General features: G+C 37.7%; 1 protein-coding gene across 7 annotated transcripts in view; it reads left to right on the top strand.

Annotated features, from left to right (window-relative positions):
* The window catches only part of RSRC1 (arginine and serine rich coiled-coil 1), a 447,518-nt gene that overhangs the window by 355,518 nt on the left and 64,244 nt on the right, over window positions 1–27,756 (top strand). For 6 of the 7 annotated variants that reach the window (XR_016233240.1, XR_016233241.1, XR_016233238.1 and 3 more), the window contains one exon: window positions 10,907–10,975. Coding sequence is in view for 3 of the 7 variants with exons in the window: in XM_070072602.2 (XP_069928703.2) it covers window positions 10,907–10,975 (69 nt within the window). In the remaining 4 variants the exon portion in view is untranslated. Of the gene's footprint in view, window positions 1–10,906; window positions 10,976–27,314; window positions 27,618–27,756 lie in introns of those variants that run through there. The other variant, XM_089332159.1, reaches the window with a different exon arrangement.

Below are 27,756 nucleotides of genomic sequence, written 5' to 3'. Positions count from 1 at the left end.
TTGATACAACCTTCTAACAAACTTCAGTTGTATTCATTCTTCTCTTCAGTTCATGTAAGGAGTCCAATTTAAAGGTCAAAATTTAGTTTCCAAAATGCAATTGTATCTTCTCACTTCACTTTAAGGACATTAAATACACCAATTCTCAAAATCATTTGCCTTATTAAGTCCCTCTGCTTAGTTGTTTTAGGGTGTTATTGCTTGTGTTGGTTCTTATTTGTTTTGTCTCTTTCATAGGATTGGTGTTCCTCAAATGACTGTTAATTCTGTGTTGGCTACTCATCTTTGAATTTGACACTCTGTAGTCCTGCCACTTCAGCCTATTATACACTGTTTCCATTGATTGTGGCAGAAGTATGGACACACAAGTAACTTGTCATCCCTTTATGAGTCAGTAACTACCCTTGCTTTCCCGGTCCTTGGGCTTCCTACACTCACCACTTTTACCCATGGTCAAGCACTGTATTTACTTGCTTACCACATACATGGTAAGGCATCATTGTTCAGCTGTCCCATCATAATTTCTGGTTTGACATTTACCCTGGGTGTACATTCTATGATTTGTATCCATTGACTCTGAAATCAAAACATGCCTGGAACTTCCACGTTTGTGTAGTCTTCCTAATGAGAATGAACTCTGATTTCCTTTAAGCATTTTTCCATATATCTCTTCACATCTACTTTCTGTTTTATAAAAATTTCTCAATTTTACCAGTGCAGTCATGGTAGAGCAGTGTTAGGGATTGGGCTGTATATAGAAAAGAAGTTCTGGAAGATGGTTTTTATGCTCTTATGAAGAGATTTTAATACAGTAAGGATGAATCAAATACCCTGTCAGTCTTTTCTAATTCTTGATTTGATTGTTTCCCTCCTTTATATACTTTATAAGGTATATAAAGTACTTTCCCAAATATTTAAATCTAACATAAGCAGAAAGTCATACTAGCCTAAAAGACCATAACACTGGAATTTTTAAGAATAAAATTAGTAAAGATGAGAGTAATATATTGTTAACCAGACATACTGAATAATGCCCTGTTCAGCTCCATATCTGCTCTTCTGAACTCCATTATCCAAGTAAAACTGCCATAAAGAACTCCTTTTCTAAACAGAGACTTCACTTTACAGGGAGCAACATAACATTTGTATTTCTTTTATAAATAACATTGATTCATTTGTTTAGGAAATATTTATTTATTTATTGACAGGCAGAGTTAGACAGAGAGAGAGACACACACACAGAGAAAGGTCTTCCTTTTTCTGTTGGTTCACCCCACAAGTGGCCGCTATGGCCGGTGTGTTGCAGCTGGCGCACTGCACTAATCTGAAGCCAGGAGCCAGGTGCTTCCTCCTGGTCTCCCATGCGGGTGCAGGGCCCAAGCACTTGGGCCATCCTCCACTGCCTTCCCGGGCCACAGCAGAGAGCTGGACTGGAAGAGGAGCAACCAGGACAGAATCCAGTGCCCCGACCGGGACTAGAACCCAGGGTGCTGGCACCGCAGGCGGAGGATTAGCCTAGTGAGGCGCAGCACCGGCCAGGAAATATTTATCGAACATTGATATTAAATGAGGTTGGCAAATTCTAAAATTTCAGTATCTTAATACAATAAGAATGTGTTTTGTGCTCATATCACAGTTTAATGCAAAGCGTGAGGAAGGTACTGCTCCTGAAGAAGTTCAGTGACCCAGATTCCTTTTATCTTGCAGTTTTCCCTCCTTGGGTTCCCAGTTCAGCCCATGAAGGAGGAAAAAGAATGAAAATCATATTGTAGACCAACTGTGTACAGACGATACACATCATTTGAGCTCATACTCCATTAGGCTAAATTCAGATAAATAACCACAACTAAATCCAAGAGAGACTAGAAAATGTAGTCTGTCTAAAGATGCATGAAGAAGTAAACACTAACAATTTCTGTCACATCTATTAAGTGCTCTGCTCAGTCTTCCAATGAAAGGAATAAGATGTTATACATTCCTTTAAAAAAAGTGTGGTAGTACTTCAAAAGTTTGAGGGAAATGAATTAAAAGATGTTTATTTTGGTGAAAACATTTTGGAAATATATCATTGAAGGAGTCCTCAAAATGTTAATGATTATTATAATCATATTATTACATAATAATCATAATAAATAATTTTTAAAAAATTTGTACTGAAGCTTACTTTAAAAAAAAATTATTTATTTGAAAGTCAGAATTACAGAGTGAGAGGGAGAGAGAGAAAGGTCTTCCATCCGCTGGTTAACTCTCCAAATGGCCACAATGGCCAGAACTGAGCCAATCGGAAGCCAGGAGCCAGGAGCTTCTTCCAGGTCTCCCACACAGGTGCAAGGGCCCAAGGACTCGGGCCATCTTCTACTGCTTCCCCAGGTCATAGAAGAGAGCTAGATTGGAAGAGGAGCAGCCAGGACTAGAACCAGTGCTGCAGGCTGGGGCTTTAACCCATTTACCACAGAGCCAGCCTCGAAGCTTACTTTGAATTCCATTTTCCATTTAGTTTTTCTGAAGTATCCTCATTTTAAAGCACCTAAAAAGGAAGAGGAAGCAGTTATATCTACTTGGTGTCTACTGTGGTTTGATTGTGTCCTCCTAAAGTTCATTTGTTAGAAATAAAATCCAAGATTGTTGAGAGGTAGGATCTTTAAAAGATCTTTAAAAGGATGATTTGGCCCCTTTCCTCCGCCCCCTCTCGTATATTATACACATGCTCTCTTTTACTTTGGCTTTTGCCATGGCATTTTTCGAGAGAGGAAATTCAAATGGCCAACAGACACTTGAGAATATGTTCAGGATCACTAGCCATCAGGGAATTGCAAATCAAAACCACAGTGAGGTTTCACCTCACTCTAGTTAGAATGGCTGTCATATAGAAATCAACAAGCAGCAAATGCTGGTGAGAATGTGGGGCAAAAGGTACCCTGGTCCACTCTTGATGGGAATGTAATCTGGTACAGCGACTGTGGAAGACTGTATGGAGATACTTCAGAAAGCTGAATATAGACCTACCATGTGATCCAGCCATCCCACTCCTGGGAATTTACCCAAACCAAAAGAAAGGAGTATATTTAAGAGTTACCTGTACCCCCATGTTCCTTGCAGCACAAGTTACAACAGCTAAGATATGCAATCAGCCCAGATGTCCATCAACTGTTTACTGGATAAAGAAATTATGGTGTATATACACTGTGGAGTGCTATTCAGCTGTAAAAATGTATTGGAGTAAAATAGACATTTTGAGATTCAATGATTGTTTATAGCCCTTATCTCTTCTGTTGAGGAACAGTGATTTTTTTTTCTCTTTATACTATTTATTGAACTCTTTTACTCAGTGTAGGATTAACTATAGGATCATTAAATAAACTGAAAATAAATTTTTGTAAAAATTAAGAGTGGGAATCTGAGAGGGAGGAGGAGAAAGGGTTGGATTGGGGGCGGTGGGGGTGGTGTCACTATGTTCCTAAATCTGTATGTATGAAATACATGGAACTTGTATAACTCAAGTAAAATCTAAAATAAAAAGGAAAAGGAGAAAGCATAGTAAGTTGTAGGGAATGAGAATGGAAACCAACTGTGAATGCTGACTAGGGAGGAATAACATGGAATCATCCAAGTTAATTTCTAAATCATTGCTTTTTAGTAGATTCAATAACATTTATATTCTGTTTTGTAGGGAGCCTCTTCAGGGAAAAAAATTAATGGTAGATGGGTTGGTAGTAGCTTGGCAAAATGACTAAAGAATGAGGGAAATGAGAGTATTGTTCATAGGCATGGAATTGAAATGGTTGTCTTGAAGGGTTAGATAGTGAAGAAAACAGAGCCTGGAGAATACGGTTAGCCTAGGAAGAGTTTGGAAGAACCAAGAAATTGGAAATTATCTACAGTGTTCATAGAAGATACTCAAACTTTTGATAAATTTTGTGCTGTAAAGTAGATCTTGTTATGAAGTCCAACATTGATCATGAATTATAAGAGTAGGTCTCTACTTAGGAGTTCAACAAATAAAAAGTGAAAAGATTACAGTTCAGCAAGAAAATAAGCAAGAGGTATAAACAATAATCAAATGAAAATATGTTCAACTTCACTCATATAAAGTAAATTTTTAAATAGTAAAAATCATTAAAATGATAATATTGCGTGTAATTCTTAACAATTTGACAAAAATTTAAAACAGTTTGACAAAACACTATATTTGCAGCAGAAGAGAATAAACACACAAGCATATCTTTCTGCTTTTGTTTTTTATTTTTTATTTTAACTGTCACATATAAGGGAGAACATGTACTTGTCTTCCTGTCATCTGATTTCACTCTACATGACGTGTTCCAGTTGCAATCATTTTGCTGCAAATGATAGAATTCCATTCTTTTATAACTGAATAATATTCCATTATATATATATAACATACTTTCTTTATCTAATCATCTGATTATTGACACCTTGGTTGATCCCATATATTGGTTTTTGTTTGTTTGTTTGTTTGTTTTTTGACAGGCAGAGTGGACAGTGAGAGAGAGAGAGACAGAGAGAAAGGTCTTCCTTTGCCGTTGGTTCACCCTCCAATGGCCGCCGCGGCCGGCATGCTGCGGCTGACGTACTGCACTGATCCGATGGCAGGAGCCAGCTACTTATCCTGGTCTCCCATGGGGTGCAGGGCCCAAGCACTTGGGCCATCGTCCACTGTACTCCCTGGCCACAGCAGAGAGCTGGCCTGGAAGAGGGGCAACCGGGACAGAATCCGGCGCCCCGATCGGGACCAGAACCCGGTGTGCCGGCGCCACAAGGCGGTGGATTAGCCTAGTGAGCCGCGGCGCTGGCCATGATTCCATATATTGTTTGTTGTGAAAAGTACTGCTGCAAACATAGTAGTGCAGGTATCTCTTTGATATGTTGTGTTCCTGTCTCATAGTAGTGGGATTACTGAGCCATATGGCAAGTCTAGTTCTAGTTTTTTAAAGAAATCTCTAGGGGCCTGCATTGTGGCATAGTGGGTAAAACCGCCACCTGTGACATAGACATCCTGTATGGGCGCCTGTTCAAGAACTGGCTGCTCCACTTCCAATCCAGCTCCCTTCTAATGTGCCTGGCAAAGCAGAAGACGACCCAAATGGTTGGGCCCCTGCCACACTCGTGCAAGACCTGTAAGAAGCTCCTAGCTCATGGCTTTGTCCTGGCACAGCCTGTTCTTCTTCTTCTTCTTCTTCTTCTTCTTCCTCTTCCTCTTCCTCTTCCTCTTCCTCTTCCTCTTCCTCTCTCCCTTTCTCCCTCTCTCCCTCTCTCCCTCCCTCTCCTTCTTCCTCTCCCTCTCCCTATGTGTGTGTGTGTGTGTGTGTGTATAATTCTGCCTTTCAAAAAAATAAATAATTTTTAAAAACTCTATATTGTGGCCGGCGCCACGGCTCACTAGGCTAATCCTCCGCCTAGCGGCTCTGGCACACCGGGTTCCAGTCCCAGTCAGGGCGCCGGATTCTGTCCCGGTTGCCCCTCTTCCAGGCCAGCTCTCTGCTGTGGCCCGGGAGTGCAGCAGAGGATGGCCCAAGTGCTTGGGCCCTGCACCCCATGGGAGACCGGGAAAAGCACCTGGCTCCTGCCTTCGGATCAGCGTGGTGCGCAGGCCGCAGGGCACCAGCCGCGGCGGTCATTGGAGGGTGAACCAACGGCAAAAGGAAGACCTTTCTCTCTGTCTCTCTGTATAGCTCTGCCTGTCCAAAAAAAAAAAAAAAAAACAACTCTATATAGTTTTCCATAGTGTTGAAATAATTTATATTCCTACAGTGTGTAAGAGTTCCTGTTTCTCCTCATATTTGCCAGCATTTGTTTCTCTCTGTTTTCTGAATGATAGTCATTCTGACAGGGGTGAGGTAAAATCTCATGATTTTGCATTTCCCTGATGGCTCATGGTGTTAAGCATTTTTTCATATATTCATTACCATTTGTATTTCTTTTAAGAATTGACTATTCAGGTCCTTTGCCCATTCCTTAGCTGGATTAGTTGATTTTTTTGTTGTTGAGTTTTCTGAGTTGCTGATATAGGCTGGGTATTAATCTGTTGTTGAATAAGTAGCAAGTCATCACCTACCCAAAAGTCTTAAAGTCTTCCCTACAGTTTCTTCTTTCCCTGGCTCTTAAATTTAGGTCTTTGATACATTTTGAGTTAATTTTTTTATATGGTGAGCGGCAGGAAGCTAATTTCATTCTTCTCTCACTGTCCACTCTGCCTGTCAAAAAAAAAAAAAAGTAGGTGCCTTGAAGAAGAGCTTACTATTTCTCATGTTAGTATTTTCTTCTACATGTGTACATCCGGTTTTGCCATCAGCATCTATTGAAGAAATTATCATTTCTCCAATGTACCATCAAAAATCTGTTGGTTATATATATATATATATATATGGATTAATTTCTGGGTTCTCTATTCTATAGCATTGATCTGTGTTTTGGTTTTTATTACAATACCACGCTGCTTTAATTACTACAGGTTTGGAGCATTAAACCTTTGACTATAATGTAAATTTAAAATATCTCAAAAGCAAACACTAATTTTTTAAAGCCTCTAAAATACTTATTATCTGTTCCTTCACAAAAGAAAAAGATGATTCCTGACCTAAACTACCTGATAAAGAACAATTTAATTTTCTGTGAATGAGGCCTGCACTGTGGCACAACAGGTTAAACCCATGGCCTGCAGCACCAGCATCCCATAGAGGCCTGGTTCAGCTCCCAGCTGCTCCACTTCCAATCGAACTCCCTGCTAATGTGCTTGGGAAAGTGACAGATTATGCCTCAACTGCTTGGACCCCTCCACCCACAAAGGAGACCCAGAAGAAGTTCTTGGCTGCTGACTTCAGCCTGGCCCCGCCCTGGTTGTTGTGGCCATTTTGGGAGTAAACCAGCATATGGAAGATCTCTCTGTCTCTGTCTCTCTCTGTAACTATGCCTTTAAATAAATAAATAAATATTTAAAACAAAGTGAAATTTTCTGTGAATCAACCTTTGATTTACTATTGATGGTTCATCTGAGGATGGTCACTAGAGGTTAAGGCTAACTAGTTTTTTTTTTTTATTATTAATAGAGGTGTACATGTTTTAAGTATAGAAGATAACTCCACAGTTTATGGTTTTATTGTCCTATGGGATATTAACTAACTTGTTTTCAAACCACACAAATTTATTTTATTTTATCATTCTTTTTTCAACTGTGTGTGAACATTTCCTCAAACTGTATTTTAAAGGGCTTCATATAGTATAAGTTTGCTCTTTAATCAGTTAAATAAAACTTTGACTAATGTCCATTTAAAAAAAAAGTAGGTCTTATCACTTACTAGTTGTGTTCTTTGTTGTGAAATTTTGTGCTGTATCTAATAATATTGATCACCAAATGTTAAATGAAGTTGATATATTTTTAGAGCAAAGAAAAAAATTTCAGGATTTAAATCATGTATGAATGAATTCTTCCTTTGTTTACATTTAAATTATAATTATCATAAAGCATTGGAAAGGAAAAAAGAATGCTTTTTCCAGATTCTCTTAATAATCAATGAAAAGCAGAAGTTTGGCACAGCTGTGAGCTACCACTTGGGTGGTTTAACATCCTGTAGCAGACTATGGAGTTTGAGTCCCTGCTCCACTCCCAATTGCAGCTTTCTACTAATGCAAACACAGAAAGACAGCAGGTGATGGCTGGAGTAGTTGAGTCCCTGCCACCCCCAAAGGAGACCTGGATTGAGTCTCTGCTCCTGGCTTCAGCTTGGCCAACCCCTAGCTGTTGCAGGCATTTGGTAAGTCATCGAATAGATGGGAGATCTCTCCTTGTCTTGTTTCCTCCCACCCTGCCCCTGTCTCTCTGCTTTTCAAATAAAATTAATTACTTGCCTATCATTTGAATTCAAATAAATTTTCTTTTCAATTGGATTCACTCAGATTCTTTTTGGAGACACATTGATTATTGATAAAAATTTTAGCAGCCAGTGCTGTGGCACAGTTGATTAAGCTGCCTCCTGCAACACTGGCTCCCATACAGGCACTGGTTCATGTCCCATCTGCTCCACTTCTGATCCAGTTCCTGGAAAAGCAGCAGAAAAGATGGCCACAGTGCATCCTACATTGTGCCCCCTGACTGCCCTGATGTGGAAACCCAGAAGAAACTTCTGGCTCCTTGCTTTAGCCTGGCCCAGCTAGCCATTTGTGGAGTGAACCAGCAGATCAGCAAATGGAAGATTCTCTCTCTCTCACTCTCACTCTCATCTCTTACACATACTCTTTCTGTAACTGTGCCCTTCTACTAACTAAATTAAATCTTTACTAAAAGGCTTTAATGTGTGCTTTTAAGATTATTTTCTGTGCATTTTTTTTGGATATATATTTTTTTATTTGAAAGGCAGAGTTACAGAGAGGCAGAGAGAGAGAGAGAGAGAGAGAGAGAGGTCTTCAGTCCACTGGTCCACTCCCCAAATGGCCGCAAGGCCGGAGCTGGGCCTATCCAAAGCCAGGAGCCTGGGGCTTCTTACCAGTCTTCCATGTGGGTGCAGGGGCCCAAGTACTTGGGCCACCTTCCACTGCTATCCCAGGCACCTTAGCAGGGAGCTGTATTGGAAGTGAAGCAGCCAGGACTCGAACTGGTGACCATGTGGGATACTGGCACTGCAGGCAGCGGCTTTACCAGCTATGCCACAGCACCAGCCCCATATGCCTTTTTTTTTTTTTTTTTTTTTTTTTTTTTTTTTTTTTGACAGGCAGAGTTAGATAGTGAGAGAGAGTGAGACAGGGAGAAAGGTCTTCCTTCCATTGGTTCACCCCCCAAATGGCTGCTATGGCTGGCATGCTGCACCGATCCAAAGCCAGGAGCCAGGTGCTTCCTCCTGGTCTCCCATGGGGGTGCAGGGGCCCAAGCACTTGGACCATCCTCCACTGCCTTCCCGGGCCACAGCAGAGAGCTGGGCTGGAAGAGGAGCAACCGGGATTAGAACCCGGCGCCCATATGGGATGCTGGTGCCGCAGGAGGAGGATTAACCAAGTGAGCCACAGCGCGTCCCCCCCATATGCCATTTCAACATAATTCAAAATATTTTATTTTATACACAGGTGCATGAGCGCATATACTCATATAGACATTTACTTGGGAATCTTGATTGACAGCATTAAGCTCAGTTAGATAAAATATTTAACCACAGCATCAGAACCATTTGCAGTTTTTTAAAAACATATAAAACAATATTCCAATAAATTGTCCATGTATAGCAACAAATCAGTAAGAAAGGACAAACCAGCATAGTGAAATAGATAAATCAGATTTAGGCAGGGTAGTTTATTGAATTTAAATTGTGCCCAGTTGGCCCAAGAGCTATATATAAGTAATCCATCTTACGTTGTTAATGGAAGTTCTTGAAATCCACCTGATGTTTGCATTATTAAATTTCAGTCTAATGAGCTCTCCTAATACATATTGAAGATGGTTGTAAGGAGTAAAATGTGAATCTGAGCGGGATAATTTGAAAGAAACATAAGCTGAGCATTTTACATGACTCAAGGGGTATATCTACAATTACACATATAACCAAAATTGAATTTAAATGGAATTTCTATTATCCTTGTCCTTCTACCAGGGAGAATAAAGTGTAAATGAAGTAAAAGTCTTTAGAGTTACTGGTGGTTTGTTTTTATTATCTAATTTAATAGATTCTTGCAGTGATACAGAGTGGCATAAATGTTTTAATATTTCATGACTTTAAATGCAGTCTAAGTATTTATAAAAGCTTGTAAATGGAAACACATGTCTGTGTAATTGGATATAGCACTTCATAACACCATTATATAAGTTTTGTACCTTAAGAACGTGTCAATATTGGTGGTGAGAGAAAAAAAATCAAACTTAGAAGAAAAATAGTTTTGTATGTGGCATGTGTTTTATTTAAATTCTCCTTTTAAGCCAGGCTTTATACTTCTAAAGGCTGTGTTGATTTTTGCATAGGGAAAATATATGCAGCAAAACGTTGAAAAGTAAGTGTGTTTATTTTTTAAATCACAGTTTACATTACTGTTATCATTATAATAAAGGCTTCCACAAAGTTTAATGCTGCCACAGTCTGATTCTTTTTCTTTTAACGAGGCAATACTTTTTTAACTTAATATTTCATCAGCTATAATGCTATTAGAGACTTATTTCCACTTAGTTCACTCATCAGGCAGTGAGACGGCAATAAAGGAGAATCGCTCCTTTGAGACATTAATGCTTTGGAATAAATGATGTGCTAGAACAGAAATTTAATTAATTTACAGAGTATATTGATAGTCCCTTGTTACTGTGCTGTATATTTTTTAATCTTCTTTAACATCTGTAGTAAAGTGTTTGAAAACCCCTGCAGTTGAGCAACTAGTAGATAATTAAGTAATAAGGGAAGAGGTTTCTAGAGGGAAAAAGATTCTTTTTACCAAATGCTGTCGTAACATGAATAAGGAACCAGTACTATGATGTGCAATGGGGGAAAAAAGAAAATGCTACCTAATTTGATACTGTTCCATGGATATTGCAAGCTTCTTCCATTTAAAATGTGAGTTGTGGTTTAAAGACTTTCCTCTAAAGTTTAAAATAGATGTGTTATACTGATAAATCCAATGGTTTTTATTAACCAACAGTTCTTCCCAATTCATATACTGTCATTGACATTTATGCTGCCTAAATTCATTTTCTCTTTCCTACAAAGACTATCCTGAACTAAGCTTGGAAGATTCTAAATAAATATTCAGGATATTTATTCTGAATAAAGAATGTAAAATACATATTTCAAATTTTCAACTGCCTTGTTTGTTTCTTCAGTTTCAGAGAGAATAAGTAACGATTATCCTCCCTCTCCTGTACTTTCACTTATATTATGAGCATAAAATAAGTGCAGAAATTTTATTGTTTTTGTTTCAGCAAAAGCTGATGAAGCACTGAAAGCCAAAGAAAGAAATGAGGAAGAAGCAAAGAGAAGAAAGGAGGAAGGTAAATGCATAAGTTCATTTGTTTTTCTGGGGAGCTGCTATTTGTCACTATTCTTTCGATTCCTTGGATAGAAAATTTAAAATAACCAAATGTCTTGGAGGAGACCTCTTGTAACTTCATGGACCTAAATTATGATGCAATGTCATGCTATATTCATTGTATTTGGTTGCTAGTATAATATCAGTTAGGAGACTATAAGATTTTATAATAGAGATTAAAGTCCTTCTGACTTTAATAAATTATTAAAATCAGTCACAGAAAGAGATTGTACTGGAGCCAGCATTAGGGCATAGCAGGTAAAGCCATCACCTACAATGCTGACATTCCATGTGGGCACTGGTTTAAGTGCCAGCTGTTGCACTTCCAATCCAGCTCCATTTTGCCTGGAAAAGCTGCAGAGAAACAGCCCAAGTGCTTGGGCCCCAGCACTCCCATGGGAGACCTGGATGAAGCTACTGGCTCCTGGCTTTGGCCTGGCCCAGCCCCAGTCATTGTAGAGTGAACCCACAGATGGAAGATGGTTTCTCCCTCTCTTTCTCTCTCTCTGTAACTCTGCCCTTCAAATAAATAAATCCTTTTTAAAAAATTAAAAAGAGGTTGAACTTATCAATACACTTTAAAATACGTCAGCATCAGTAAAGGAATTCCTCTTGCCAACAAAGCTTTTTTTAAAAGCTGGTAAGAGGAACAATAAAATCTGAAATGTTAGAAATGGTAATTAAATGAAGAAATTTGCATCTTATTTTTTATGGATTAAATATTTCTTCTTTTAATAGTTCTTAAGCCATTCCAGAAAATATACAAAGGAATATAACACATTTTATCTTCCCTAACAAATTATTTTTGTAACTGAAAATTTTGCCTTTTTTCCTTCATACATCCATATCTTTTACCATGACAATCAGATAAAAAATTGTACTCCCTCCTCCAACTGGAAGGTAAAATTTATAGTATTTGGTATTCATGTCTTAAGCAGCATCCCATCAGATCCTAGTCCCCAAAGCCAATCCCATCCCCACCCCACCACAAAAAAAAAAAAAAAAAAAAAAAAAAAAAAAAAAACTTCTACAAATTTAGGTTGGTAAAAGCCTACAAGTAGATTCAAATTAAATGTGGAATGCATTTATACATATAAATATATAATGTTCTTGCCTATTTTGACTCTCAGAAACCCTGACTTTATAATCTTGTCTGAGATCAACTAGTTTTATGGTATATTGAGAAAACAAATGAATTCCAGTATCAAGAATCCTGAGCAGAATTCTTTTCTTTTGACTCTTAATTATACGTCTTGGCTTTATTAGTGAAAGCAGTGTATCTACCTTCAGTTATGTTTATGGTATATTCGCCAGCATAGTTATAATAATGGAAGTAAAGCTGTCTAAGCAAATTATAATATTTAAGTACTGCTATGTTATGTGGCATTCTGATCAATGTAACTATAATATAATGGCCCTTATAAAGCCTTTTGAAACTGTGAATCAGAAGTATAGAACTTATTACCAACCAGCAGTAAAAATATGTTGCAGTAGTTATTAGCCTAATCCCATTAATTAAAGCCATAATTGGTTGATAAAATGGCAATGATAGTAACCACAGAGTTTGAAATTACTAGGTAATTTATGATTAGGAAAAAATATGATAGGAGCTTACCCTCATGTAAGAAAATTTTTTTAGTCCTTCAGAAGTCATCATTTACATGTTGACAATTGATATTTCTAATAGTCTCTCTTTTCATTAAATTAGTTCTGAGTATTTTGAAAATAATACTCTGTTAACAGTTTCTTTAGTAACTGTAGATACTTGAACATTATATTGTAATCCCTTAAAAATATGTTTAATTGAATCAAACTTACATAGTACTTAGTATGTAATGTACAGTACCTTTTCCATTTCAATTCCTATGGATACAATCATAGCTTTTTAAATTAGAATTTTTATCGATTATCCTATTTATTATTGATTCATATCTATATTGTTTATTTTACATTATCTGTTATCTATTTATTATTTTTACCTAACTAGATTATAAAATGCAGGAATGTAAAGGTCCTGGTATCTTTGATGCCTTGAAACTAGAAACTCAGTTTCATAATTTATTGCAAGAATGAATGAATGACAGATTTCCTGTCATTCTTCTAAATCCATTCATAAGTAGCTTACCTTCAGTTTGCAGTGGAAGCAAATAATCTCATTGAACATGTAACCCAAAGTCTTTATGTCATTTTTCTAAAATAGGATCTTACCCAGCTATTGCTCTAATGCATTACAAGCATGTAAAATGAAATCAGTGGATATCAAAAGTCTATTGATAATTGCTAATATGGATTTATCTTCACCTGAGTTTGCAAAATTTTCTGTGCATCAAAAAATTATTGCTACAAATGCAGAAGAAAAATTCTGTTGGGAAAATAATCTATACAAGACTAATTTCAAAAGATAAAAGATGTTTTTTTTCCTTCAATAGTTTTCTTTTGTTTACTTTTTATAGGCTGACATGAATTGCTCCCTATATTCTTTGTTGTTTGCTTCCAAAATTTTTTCTTGTGGGTTGTGTAGATACTTTAATGCTATCCAATTAGCTTTTTCTTGAAAATAATTAATTTGTAAGCTACATTTATTTATGTCAAATAATTAGCCTAGCTACAAATTGCAACTTGAGATACATCGAAATGTGTATGTGTAGGTACCTGTGTCTCAGAAAAAATAATAATCCTTTATTTCCAGTCTATAAGTCTCTGGTAATTCACTCTATCATATCATTTATACCATTCATCTCTTAATTTCTCAGCATGCTGATATGCAGCACAGGACTGATAGCATTGTTAAAATGCAGATAAATGTTGTCTGTACATTGCTCTTTATCTACTCTATTATCTCACAAAAGACATTGCATTAGCATAACAAAATATCTGCCATGCAAATTTGTTCTACTATGCAGTCCTTTCTTTGAGTGTACTTAAATCAATATCATATCATAATTATGTTTCCAAGTAGTGTATAGAAGATAAAAGTCAGAGACCCACCAAAACTTGTCCAGGTGACTACTTTCCTTCCACTCTTTAAACAGTGGGACCCCATTTGTGATGCTTTTCATGGTCATTATATAGTTCAGTTGATTTCTCACTTACTGAATGTCATCAGTGCATTGGTGATGGGTCCTCTTTCTTGGACCATTTACTACTTCTTTTTACTGTAGTTAAGTTACATAAAGGTTACATCTTTTATTACACATCAAGTGAATATTGAAAGTTTAAGTTTACAGTGTCCTTTAAAAATTGCACCTTTTGAAATATGCAACTAATCTTCCCTTGATTTCTTTCCTTTTATTGAATGCTTTGTCATAACTGCTTATTTTTTGTGTGTATTTTTTTCTATTTAATTTAGTTTTCATTTGAGGGTGGCAATTAAGTTTAAAATCCCTTAATAAGTCTTTTTTTACCATTTGACTTTTCTCTAATATGAATTTCTTATTTTTGATATAAGTATAGTAGCTTTTGAATTTTTCCCTCTTGCATTTATTCAAAATATCTCTAACCATCTGATGGTTTTTTTAAATAATTTTTTTCCAAAACTGTTATGCAACCCATTCTAATTTATTCATGAAAATGGTGGACAGTGAGATTTTGAACACAATATGAGGCAGGTTAAGTGAATACTTAGAGCAATCCTCAAGTCTCATTTGTTTAAGTTGAAAATCATCAAATCTTTAGCCATGGCTGATTGACAAGAAGCAAAATAGATTAGCCTTAGTTTCATCTTTTTATATATAATCCTTTGGTGAAGGTAAAGAATTCTAGAAACTAAAAGGGAAGAATTGGGGTACCAGACATTGTTATAAGTATTTTATACATTTTAACTCTTCATCCTCATGAACTCTGAGTTTTGTGTTCTTGTTATCTTTCTACTTTAGGAAGGATAGGAAACTAAGATACAATGCTTAATGGCATAGCCAGTAAGTCGGAAGCCAGAATACAATCCCAGGCAATTCAAGTCAGATATACACTTCCCCTCTTTAAACAACCTGCATCAGAGCCAGCATTGTCGCACAGTAAGCTAAGGGGCCACTTGCAACATAAGCATCCCATATCAGAATGCTGGTTGGAATGCCAACTGCTCCACTTCCAATCCAGCTTCCTGCTAAGGCACCTCAAGTACATGAGCTCCTGCTGCTTGTGTGGGAGACCTGAGTGGATTCTGGACTCCTGGCTTTGGCCTGACCCAGTCCAGGTTTGTAGCTGTTTGGGAAGTGAACCAGCACATAGAAGATATCTCTCTCTCTCTCTCTCTATCTCGCTTCCTCTCCCTTTCTCTCTCCCTAGCACTTTCAAATCAATCAATCAATATTTAAAGAAAGAAAAAACCAGCCTATATCAATCCTTAATCGTACATCAATAACCCTTAATAGTGTACAAAAATAACATGATTTAATTTTCTTATTAATTTTTTCCTAACCAATTGTTTACTATTAAATCAACTAGATCTGGACTCATATTACAAAGCTAATACATAATATTATTTTCTACTTAAATTTACACATTAAAAATCCCTTTTGACTTATTGAGTGGTTCTATTACAAGATTTAAAATAACCCTTCAGAAAATTTGTGTTTCCTTTGTTTCAGGTTTAATAGCTCTACATGTTTCATAATGTAACATTTTAAAACATTTATATAACCTTTAATATGTTAACTATAATGTTAGAGTGCAATTTTCTTTAAGAAAAATTGATCTACTTAGCTTGATTTTTCCTTGCATTCATAGTTAGTGAAAAAATCATTCAAGAACACTACATCTTTTATCCTAGCCATCTGTCTTACTTACCTCAGCAAGAATTTGTCCCTTATAGTCTTCTTAATTTCCTATCTGTAAGAACATGATTGCTGGGGACTAGTTTTGTGACAGCACTTGCAACACAAGCATCACATATTAGAGTGCCGGTTGAGTCCCAGCTGCTCTATTTCCAATCTAGCCTCCTGCTAATGTGCCTGGGAAGGCAGCAGAGGATGACTCTAGTACTTTGACCCCTGTGTGAGACCAGAATGGAGTTCCTGGCCCCTGCACCCATGTGGGAGACCCAGAAGAAGCTCCTAGCTCCTGGCTTCCATCTGGCCCGGCCCTGGCCATTGTGGCCATTTGGGAAGTGAACCAGTAGATGGAAAATCTCCCTTCTCTTTCACTTTCTCCTCCTCTCTCATTAATTATGTCTATCAAATAATTAAACTAAATCTTTTGGGCCGGCGCTGTGGCGCAGTGGGTTAAAGCCCTGACCTGAAGCCCTGGCATCCCATATGGGTGCTGGTTCTAGTCCCAGCCACTCCTCTTCCAATCCAGCTCTCTGCCATGGGCTGGGAAAGAGTAGAAGATGGCCTGAGTCCTTGGGCCCCTGCACCCACATGGGAGACCCAGAGGAAGCTCCTGGCTCCTGGCTTCGGATCAGCACAGCACTACCCGTTGCAGCCATCTGGGGAGTGAGCCAGCGGATGAAAGATCTCTTTCTCTGTCTCTACCTCTCTGTGTAACTCTGTCTTTCAAATAAATAAATCTTTAAAAAATAATCTTTTTTTAAATCGTTTCATAGATTTTATAAAATATTGATTGTTGGTGTGAACAGACAGCTAGCAGTTAATGCCTATATCTGTCTACAGAGTTCCTGGGCTTAATATGCAGCTCTGGCTTCTGACTCCAAATTCTTCCTAATGCAGACCCTGGGAGTCAATGGGGATGGCTCAAGTAAATGGGCTACTGCCACCTACATGGGAGACCTGTATTGTGTTCTCCTCTCCTGGCTCTAGTCCCTGCCATTGCAGGCAATTCAGGAATGAACCAATGGATGGAAACATTCTCTCTCTCTTCCTTCTCCCTGCTACTCAGGTGAATTAAATATATAGATTGTTTTCTTTTTTTGTTCATTTTTATCATAATTTTGCATACTTATCATACCTGTCACCTTGGCATACCTGTCACCTTGGCATACCTGTCAAGTTGAAGGATACAGAAATGAAAGATATGGTTATCTTGCTCACAAGGAACTTATTCTCAATTTAGACAGGCATAACTAATTAATCTAAAATGTTATAATTATCAGTAGTTATAGGCTAAATTGGAGATTACTAAATGAGATACAAATTTATAAGAAAACAAGATACAATTTTCCCATTTTTATTATATTGATTGTTGAAACTCCAATATCAGGTTAAAATTTATGTTACTTATATTCTTTTCTTTTTTCTTAATTTTAATTTTTTTTAACAGATTCTATGTGATTTGTAAATACAGTTCTAAGAATATAATGAATTCATGGCTCCTGGCTTTAGCCTGGCCCATTTCCCACTGTTACGGGCATTTGAGATGTGAACCAGAAGATGAAATATCTCTGTTTGTTTGTCTCTGTCTCACTCTCTGTCTCTCTTTCAAATTTAAAAGAAAAAAAGGCTTGACAATAAAATTTAATCACATGGCTCTACAGTGATTAAAATTTTCACTAAAATTCATTTTGATAACTTTTCTCTTGACACATACCCAAATGTGTATAGTATTTTAAAAGTTTCTGTGAATCTGTTTTTTGTGCATCAGTTTCATTATATGAAAGAGTAATATCACATGCAAAAAAAAGTGATTTTTTCACCTGTTTATTCTGATATGTATTATCTGCAAGGTCTAACTTCTTGCTAAAAACAGGTCTCAATCATGATAGTAACATATCACATACATGAAGGAGGCTGTTTGTCTGTTTGCTAATCCAGAAAGTCCTGAATCCAGTTGATCCCCAAAACTATGTCATATTTTTTCCAACTAAAGTAATAAACTGTGTATTTATCTTTTTTGTAATATTTTTAATTAGTAAATATAAATTTCCAAAGTACAGTTTATGGATTACAATGGCTTCCCCCCCCATAATTTCCCTCCCACTCGCACCCCTCCCATCTCCCATACCCTCTCCCATTCCATTCACATCAAGATTCATTTTCAATTATCTTTATATACAGAAGATCGATTTAGTATCTATTAAGAAAGATTTCATCAGTTTGCACCCACACAGAAACACAAAGTGTAAAATACTGTTTCAGTACTAGTTATAGCATTACTTCACATTGGACAACACATTAAGGACAGAGATCCTACGTGAGAAGTAAGTACACAGTGACTCCTGTTGTTGACTTAACAATTTGACACTCTTGTTTATGGCGTCAGTAATCTCCCTAGGCTCTAGTCACGAGTTGCCAAGGCTATGGAAGCCTTTTGAGTTCGCCGACTTCGATCTTATTCCGACAGGGTCATAGTCAAAGTGGAAGTTCTCTCCTCCCCTCAGAGAAAGGTACCTCCTTCTTTGATGGCCCCATTCTTTCCACTGGGATCTCACTCGCAAAGATCTTTCATTTAGGTTTGTTTTTTTGTTTGTTTGTTTTTCCAGAGTGTCTTGGCTCTCCATGCCTAAAATACTCTCATGGGCTCTTCAGCCATATCCGAATGCCTTAAGGGCTGATTCTGAGGCCAAAGTGCTATTTAGGACATCTGCCCTTCTATGAGTCTGCTGTGTATCCCACTTCCCATGTTGGATCGTTCTCTCCCTTTTTGATTCTATCAATTAGTATTAGCAGACACAGTCTTGTTTGTGTGATACCTTTGACTCTTAGACCTATCAGTGTGATCAGTTGTGAACTGAAATTGATCACTTGGACTAGTGAGATGGCATTGGTACATGCCACCTTGATGGGATTGTATTGGAATTCCCTGGCACATTTCTAACTCCACCATTTGGGGCATATTTTAAAGCTATTAGTTTTTTAAAAAACAAAACTTTCAATCTTATAATATTTGCCTTTAATTCAGTCATCCAAAAGTCAACTTCTACATCTAATTTTAGAAGTACAAGAATACTTTCCAAGGAAACTATGCTGCAAAATGATTACTCTCTGTGGAAATAAGGGCAGAAGGCTGTAATGTACTTCACCATCCTCTCAGTGAAATGGAACAGTATAAGCAAAGTTCAATAGAATATTTACAGCTAAAGCTTGCCTACACTGTGCTTGAAAAAATCTATACTTGTTTACTGAAAAGAAAATTGATGTTGAGTTAATTAAGATGGCAACACTATGTACATGTCAGGTTGTCTCAATTTTTAGCAAAAATGAGGAACTGTTCATGTCAATTTGCTAAAGAGCAAACACTTCACATCAGGATCATAAGTTAGCAAGTGCATAAATCAGGTTCTTTTTATATAAGATGATGATGACTTAGCCTAGTAAGAACACTGTCTTAATTACATATTAGTATCTGGAAATGGTAATTACCTATTAAAGGAAAACAGGTAAAATTCAGATAATCTCTGAAATTCATTTTGTTAACATTACTAAAAGATGCAAGTTTTATTAATAACTTTAATTGTATCAGAATATGAACACTATAACAAAATATCAGCTCTATTAAAAGAAATATAACTAAAATTCAATTTGAGTTTAAATTTTTATATCCTATAGCAGACCTTTCAATCTGGCATTTGTTATAAGATACACTGCTGTAACATATTCAGATAGAACCAAACAGAGGCTAAAGCAGAGCAGATGAGCAATGTCAGACTTGAACCCAGGCTTAAGTTGGTTGAGACTGTGGAGCAAAATAATTCCTCCAAGAAAGATGCATGAGATACTAGCCCTAGCCCCAAGGAGTGAGTGTGTAACTGAATCTTTAACCTTCCAAGTCAAGGGCTCTTTCTGTATTTTCTCTGTAAGGCAAAACTGGTGCCAAGGTATTGCCAATAAAGACAAATTAGCAGTACAATTTGTGGTTAAGAGCATACCTTGAAGTCAGAAACAGTGATTTGGGTATAAGCAACATTACTAAACATTGTGACTTTGAGTGAATCACGCAACTTCTAAATCTTTTTTTTTCTCCTTATTTGTGCAAGAGCTATGAACATTAAAGTAATGTATGTAAGGTCCTTAACACAGATCCCACTATATATTGACAACTTAATAAAAATTAGCTGTTGTTGCTATAGCAAAAACAATAGTGATGATGAGGGTGAGCATTGTGGTGCAGCAAGTTAACCCACTGCTTGGGATGCCCAAATCCCATATTCGAGTTCCAGTTCAAGTCCTGGCTACTCTGCTTTTCATCCAGCTTCCTCCTAATGTATCCTTGATGACAGCACATAATGGCTCAAGTAGTTGGGCCCCTGCAACCCATATGGGAGATTTGGATGGAGTTCCAGGTCTGGTTTTGGCCTGGCCCAGCCCTGGCTGTTGTGGACATTTAGAAGTGAACCAGCAAATAAAAGATCCTCCCTCTCTCTCTCTCTCTCTCTCTCTCTCTCTCTCCCCCCTCCCCCTCCCCCTCCCCCTCCTCCTCCCCCTCCCCCTCCCTCTCCCTCTCCCTCTCTCTTTCAGGTAAATTTAAAAATATATAAACAAACACCTTAAAAACAGCAATGATGAAGCCGCCGCCGCGGCTCACTAGGCTAATCCTCCGCCTAGCGGCGCCGGCACACCGGGTTCTAGTCCTGGTCAGGGCGCCAGATTCTGTCCCGGTTGCCCCTCTTCCAGGCCAGCTCTCTGCTGTGGCCAGGGAGTGCAGTGGAGGATGGCCCAGGTGCTTGGGCCCTGCACCCCATGGGAGACCAGGAAAAGCACCTGGCTCCTGGCTCCTGCCATCGGATCAGCGCGGTGCGCCGGCCGCGGCGGCCATTGGAGGGTGAACCAACAGCAAAGGAAGACCTTTCTCTCTGTCTCTCTCTCTCACTGTCCACTCTGCCTGTCAAAAAAAAAAAAAAAAAAAAAAAAAAAAACCAGCAATGATGATATACCACTGGCTATACAGGGGAGAAAACAATGGGATTCAGACAGTTTCCTGCTCCTTCAAGATAACAGTTTCACATTGATTTCAGGGAAAAAAAAATTCTGCTTCTGACAAAGAGCATTAATTGGTCTAATAACATTGTAAGTTTAAGTAACACACAACTCTGATACCTGCCATATCTTTATTTGGATTGTCAGAATTTGCTAAGAATTTAGAAGTTGGAATAACTCATACTCTCCAAGACTGCTGCAAAGAAATTGAGAATAGTATGGACTGACTGGGTTTTTCTTTTAAGAAAAAAAAAAAAGATTTATTTATTTATTTGAAAGTCTGAGTTACACCGAGAGAGAGAGAGAGAGAGAGAGAGAGAGAGAGGTCTAACGTCCGCTGGTTCACTCCCCAATTGGCTGCAACGGCTGGAGCTGCGCCCATCTGAAACCAGGAGCCAGCAGCTTCTTCTGGGTCTCCCACATGGGAGCAAGGACCCAAGGACTTGGGCCATCTTCTACTGCTTTCCCAGGCCGTAGCAGAGAACTGGATCAGAAGTGGAGCAGCCAGGACTCAAATGGGTACCCATGTGTGATGCTGGCACTGCAGGCAGTGGCTTTACCCACTAAGCAACAGCGCTGGCCCCTGCCTGGGTTTGATGCCCACCTCTGACGACAGACTCCAGCTTTCTGCAAATGCAGGAACTTGATGGCTCAGACAGTTGGATTCCTGCCACCCACATGGGTGTCTTGAACTAGGTTCCTTGCCTTTGCACCATCGCCACCACCACCCACCCTGGTTTGCTGTGAGCATTGGGGGAGTGGATCAGCTGACAGGAGCACTTGCATTCGCTCAGGCTGTCTCTCTCTCTCAAATAAATAAAAGAATATTTAAAAGAAAAAAGCGATTTTGGAATAAAAGGAGAGAATGCAGCCATTGTGTTGAATTGTGTTCAACCTGAGATAGCCATTACTGGTTGTGATTTGGGTAAGGCTGTGCTGTAATGCGACTAACCCAGGCAAACTAAGCATCATACTAATAATATATATGCTCATTGGACTTCACAGCCAAAACACACTAAGAAAGAAAAATGCTACATTAGGGTTTTTTCATTGAGACTACATAAATAAGAAACCAAAATATAGCTCACTAAGAAAATTTTATGAGACAGCAACATTCTAGGTATCCTTAGACATTTTGTTTGTATTTACTTTTACTTCGTTCCTACCTGCCATATTCATAGGTGATTTTTTTGAAATCAAGTTCCTTTTTCATTCCGCATTTTTTTATAATTCCAGGCTAAGACTGCTTTCTTTCAGTTATATTTTGGAAAATTATCAAGTCAGAAATGCCATAGAACAGCTTCTATCTTGCGGGTTGAAAACAATAAATTTTTCTTCTGTAAAATAACTTGAAACCACCTCTTGTTGGGAAAGTCAAAACAAAACCTCCCTTTCCTATCCTTTCAACTTCTATTGAAAGCATCATCTGTTTTGGTCTGTGTTTTGTTTTGTTTTGTTTTTTGGCAAAGATTTTATTTATTTATGAGAGAGGGAGAGACAGAGAAAAGGTCTTCCATCTGCTGGTTGACTCACCAAATCCAGTTCCTGGAGCCAGGAGCTTCTTCTAGGTCTCCCACTTTTTGAGTGCAGAGTCCCAAGCATTTGAGCCATCTTTCACTGCTTTCCCAGGCCATAAGCAGAGAGCTAGATCGGAAGAGGGGCAGTTGTGACACCAATCAGCACCCATGTGGGATGCCGACACCACAGGCAGAGGCTTAGCCTACTATGCCAAAGCACCAGCCCACATCTGTGTTCTTACAGACAACTTACAAGATGTGATATACTTTACAACCCAGTCCACATGTGCGTAAATACATATAACTGAAAAAAAAAAACTTACAAAACAAAACTTAAAACCTACTCCAGTATTATTTTTGGTGGATCCTGTTGCATCTTTAACCAAAACAAAAATTACCCATGAATGGGTCATGATTCTTAGTTTGAAAAACAGCTCTGAGTAGGTTTCTCCTACATTTCTCCCTTTTAAAAAATCACTCTTACACTTGAAATACAAAAGCCCAAGAAAATGCCCTGCTTTGTCCTATAATTATGATTAAACTAAAGATAGTAAATTCACATGGTGTTGGAATTTTCTTAAGACAGGTTGTTAAGATTAATCATAACGAATGTATTGTGGCAATATAATATGAAGTTAAGCGGTTCAAAATTAGAAGCAACTAGTATTCTTGAAATTGGTATACTATAATGAACTCAATAAATAATTCTCAACTGATTATAGATCATTTCCTTTGAATTACTTATGAATTCTAGAGATCATTAAATGTTCTTAATTAATTTTCTTATGTCATTAAGAGCTCTTTGAAAACATTTTAATGGTTACATAATATTTCATATTTATAAATATGCCATGACTGAAACACTTCTCTATTATTGGATATTTAGATTGGTAGCAGCATATTTTTTCAGAGATTTACAGTTCAGTCATAAGAAGCAGTTCAGTTGTTGGAACTCAGTGCTATAGTAATACAGACTACAATATGTATTTGGTGTGTAATACCACTACTCCATATGTGGAAAATCAAGAGGTTCCCTATGTAGTCTTGTAGAATTTGATCTTGCAGAGCTGTAATCTATAATGGAAAGAGGGGCATTTATGCCAGATTGGTAATAATAGCTGCTGCTTTTATTTGCGTGGTATTTTTATAATTCCCAATGAAATGTCACAGCATATGTTATTTAACTTACTCTTCACAATTCTTCAAGGTAGTCTATATTAACCCCCTTTTATAAAAGGAGAGATTAATATTTCATATAAAACATAAGTCTTTCTGATGGACAGTAGTTTCTTCTATATAAGGTTCAATAAGTGACTGTCCTATAGCAGAGGATTCTGTTGTTTCCATGTTTTTTTGAAATCTGTTTTCTTAGTTAATAGAGCAGGATAAAAATACCATCCTAAAGTAGAATCACTCAAAGCTGGAATTCATTGCTTTTCAGTAATTTAATAAACACTAAATTTCCCAATCTAACTTTTTCCTACTTTTAAAAACTTTTAGAACTATTCTTTTAGATATATTATGAAGAAAATGGGCCAAAGTAGTACTAACTTACTAATCTGAACACAATTTTACTACAAATCACATTTTTTCTATTATTGGCTCTCAAGCAAACATGAGGTCTGTGCTTTGAATGGCAGTTTATTCTCCATAAAGTGGTTTTATTTAGGAGTCTTTCTCTTGGGTATAATGTTGCTTGACTTCTTTTAGCATCCTTGTTATGAAATAAAGTGTAGAAGAACTTCCAGGTTTGCTTTTTTATTGTTCAAAGTAAATTTTAATACCCTAGGAGTGCTAACACACTCAAGTCTTTACACATAATCAAATGTTCTGAACACATCAAAATTGATGTTGTTCTCTAAAGATAGAACTGTCTGAAAACCAAACTGTATTTTAAAAAAACAGACAAGTAAAAAAAAAATGTGAATTTGGTTACATCCTACAAACCACACCTGTGGGAGTCAGCCAGCTACTTTTTATTAAAAAGAAAGCATTTCTGAATGTATTTTTTTTTTTCAGGAAAAGATAAATTACTTAATACTTTAGTTTGCAGCCTCGGTGCAAATTTAAACTACAACAAGCTTCTCCTTCAAACCTGCTAAGATTCTCTAATTAAAAAGATAATAGCAAGTCTTGATGATGTGGAGAAACGGGGGAGAATATAAAACATTGCTTGTGAGAATGTAAAATGATCCAGATGAGAAGCTGGCTTGACCATTTCTTTAAGAGTTAGATCTCCGCCTAGCGGCGCCGGCACACCGGGTTCTAGTCCCGGTTGGGGCGCCGGATTCTGTCCCGGTTGCCCCTCTTCCAGGCCAGCTCTCTGCTGTGGCCAGGGAGTGCAGTGGAGGATGGCCCAGGTGCTTGGGCCCTGCACCCCATGGGAGACCAGGAAAAGCACCTGGCTCCTGGCTCCTGCCATCAGATCAGCGCGGTGTGCCGGCCGCAGCACGCTGGCCAAGGCGGCCATTGGAGGGTGAACCAACGGCAAAGGAAGACCTTTCTCTCTGTCTCTCTCTCTCACTGTCCACTCTGCCTGTCAAAAAATAAAAAAAAAAAATAAAAAAATAAAATTTGTAAAGTCAACAACAGGAGTCACTGTGCACTTACTCCTCATGTAGGATTTCTGTCCTTAATGTGCTGTACATTGAGACTTAATGCTATAATGAGTACTCAAACAGTATATTTCGCTTTGTGTTTCTATGGGGGTGCAAACTGTTGAAATCTTTACTTAATATATACTAAATTGATCTTCTGTAAAAAAAAAAAAAAAAAAGAAGAAGAAATTATTAATTCCCAACTTGACTCTCGCTGGGATTAAACATGACAATAGGTCTGACCTGATTTCATCATCATTTAAAAAATCATCTATTATTTTTCACTTTATGTTTGTGTGGGAGCTAACTGTTGAAATCTTTACTTAATGTATGCTAAACTGACCCTCTGTATATAAAGAGAATCGAAAATGAATCCTCATGTGAATGGAAGGGGAGAGGGAGTGGGAAAGGGGAGGGATGCGGGTGGGAGAGATGTTATGGGGGGGAAGCCATTGTAATCCATAAGCCGTACTTTGGAAATTTATATTCATTAAATAAAAGTTAAAAAAAAAAAAGAGTTAGATCTTAAATGTACTTTGTAACTCAGCAATTCTAGTCATGGAGATATTAAACCCAAGAGAAATGGAAATGTGTCTATACAAGACTTGTACACAAATATTCGTAGCAGTGTTATTCATGATAGCCAGGGTAGAAACAATCCAAATATCCAACTGATAAATGGCTGAATTTTATAATATGTAAAATTACACCTCAGTAAAGCTATTTTTAAAATGATATAAAAAGAGCCCCCCAAAAATATCCTTTATTAAGACATCAACTTTCTTGAGAAGATTAAAACTTCCCAAGTTTCAAATAAGCCATTCTGTCCACCAATAGCAGAGTCAGTTTGCTTTCAAGTCTCAAATGAGGAGCTGTAGCCTTAAAAAGCCATCTCCTTCCTCCTTGCCCCTTTGTGTAGTGCTTCTTAAGGCATCAGAAGTTACCTAGAAAGCCTTTAAAATGCAGATTCCTTGGCTTGTCTCAGACTTCATAATCAGACCAGTTGCTGTTCCAGAAAATTCTGTGTTAACAGGCTTGAGATGTGGTGCAGAGATTGGCATTTTTTACAGGTGCTCCAGCTGATTCTTAGAACCTGACAAGTTTCAGCAGCAGGCAATGAGTTCCATTTTTTTAGGTCCTACTTTCTTGCTCATCTGATCTGGTGCATCCGCCAGATCAGATGGCTAGGGAGTTCCCTGATGCAGTCATGGAAAGAACTAATTGTCCTACTGCTCCCAGTCTTTCATTTTTTTCCTAAATAAGGTAGTTAGCTTAGGTAGCTTCATATCTTCGTTTGGTATTCTTCCATTCAAAAAAAAAAAAAAAGTGAAATAAAGCCTTTCCTCCCTTTAGTCGATCCGCTATTTATTTGTTCTATTCTCTAGCGCTGGAAAGTTCTCCGTCTCCCTTGCCTGGCATATACACACCAGTTCTTTAGGTCTCAGCTTAAATGTTGGATCATCAGAGCAACTGTATATATTTTTCTCTTTCACAGTTTAATTAAGTGTCCCTGTGATGCTGTCTTCTAGTGCTCATGCTTTCCTTTCATAGTATTTATCATAATTGTTATTTGTTCACTTTATTCAACAAATATAAATTGAATCACCTCCTTTATGCCAATTACTGTTCTAGATCTGGCCACAGTAAAATATAAAACATAGGGTAGATATTCTAGTGGGGCAGATTATTTAACACATAAATATGTAATAAATTAAATAAGGACAGGTGTTAGGGAGTAAAATAGAGCATGATAAAGGGATAGGTTGAGGAGGGATTTTTTTATATAGGATCTTCAGGAAAGGTCTGTAATAAAATCACATTTAAGCTGAAGTCTTGAAAGACAAATACAGTAAATTTCAAAGTTAATACTTACGTGGTTTCCTCTTTTTCTTGATAAGTCCTCTTTCTAAAAGTCTGCATTCTTAAAATTTGAGTTGTTGCATCTATTTGATTATTCTATCTGTTTGATTCTTCTTCAAAGTAAGAGACACATAAAATGTAAACAGCATAGTTATAATCTCTTGCCAACTAACATTAGTGTATATGTATTACATATTATCTTACCACCCCAACCACTTTGGCAATTCTAATTAAAAAACTACCATTTTCCTCAGAATATGAGAATCATTTTACATTATTACTAGATTCTATCCCACATCTATGAACTTATTTTTTAAATAAACAACAATTTCTTTAGAATTGTGACAGAGAGTAAGAAAATGGCTGAATGTACTAAAACTAGAAAAATGAAGCTCTAAGACATAATGGTTACTCTCTTAAATATCATTTAAAAGGCTGGCATTGTGGTAGAGCAGGTAAGGCTGCTGCTTGTGATGCCAAATGGGTGCCAGTTTGTGACCAGGCTGCTCCACTTCCAGTCCAGCTCCCTGCTAAAGGCCTGGAAAAAGCAGAGGAGGATGGCCCAAATGCTTAGGCCCCTGATACCTTCATAGGACACCTGGAAGAAACTCCTGGCTCCTGGCTTCAGCCTAGTCCAGCAGTGGCTGTTGTGACCATCTGGGAAGTGAACCAGCAGATGGAAGATCCCACCCACCCACCCGCTCGCGCTCTCTTTCTCTTTCTCTCTCCCTCTCCCCCCTTCTCTCTCCTTCTTTTCCTCCCTCCCTTCCCTCCCTCTCCTCCTCATTCTCTCTGTCAAATAAATAAATTTTTTTAAAAAATCACTGAGAAATACGATTCTGGCTACCGCTCTTCTCTGCCTAATTTCTTGTTATAATCTACTTTTAATATTTATCTTTAACATGTACATAGAACCATATGTTACCTGTTGTGAGTTGAATTTTTCCTGGTAAAGCCAAT

The sequence above is a fragment of the Oryctolagus cuniculus genome, chromosome 4 (genome assembly GCF_051225735.1).
Source record: "Oryctolagus cuniculus isolate XC-2025 breed Fujian yellow rabbit chromosome 4, ASM5122573v1, whole genome shotgun sequence".
Taxonomy (NCBI): domain Eukaryota; kingdom Metazoa; phylum Chordata; class Mammalia; order Lagomorpha; family Leporidae; genus Oryctolagus; species Oryctolagus cuniculus.
This window is presented reverse-complemented; position numbering and strand designations above follow the sequence as displayed.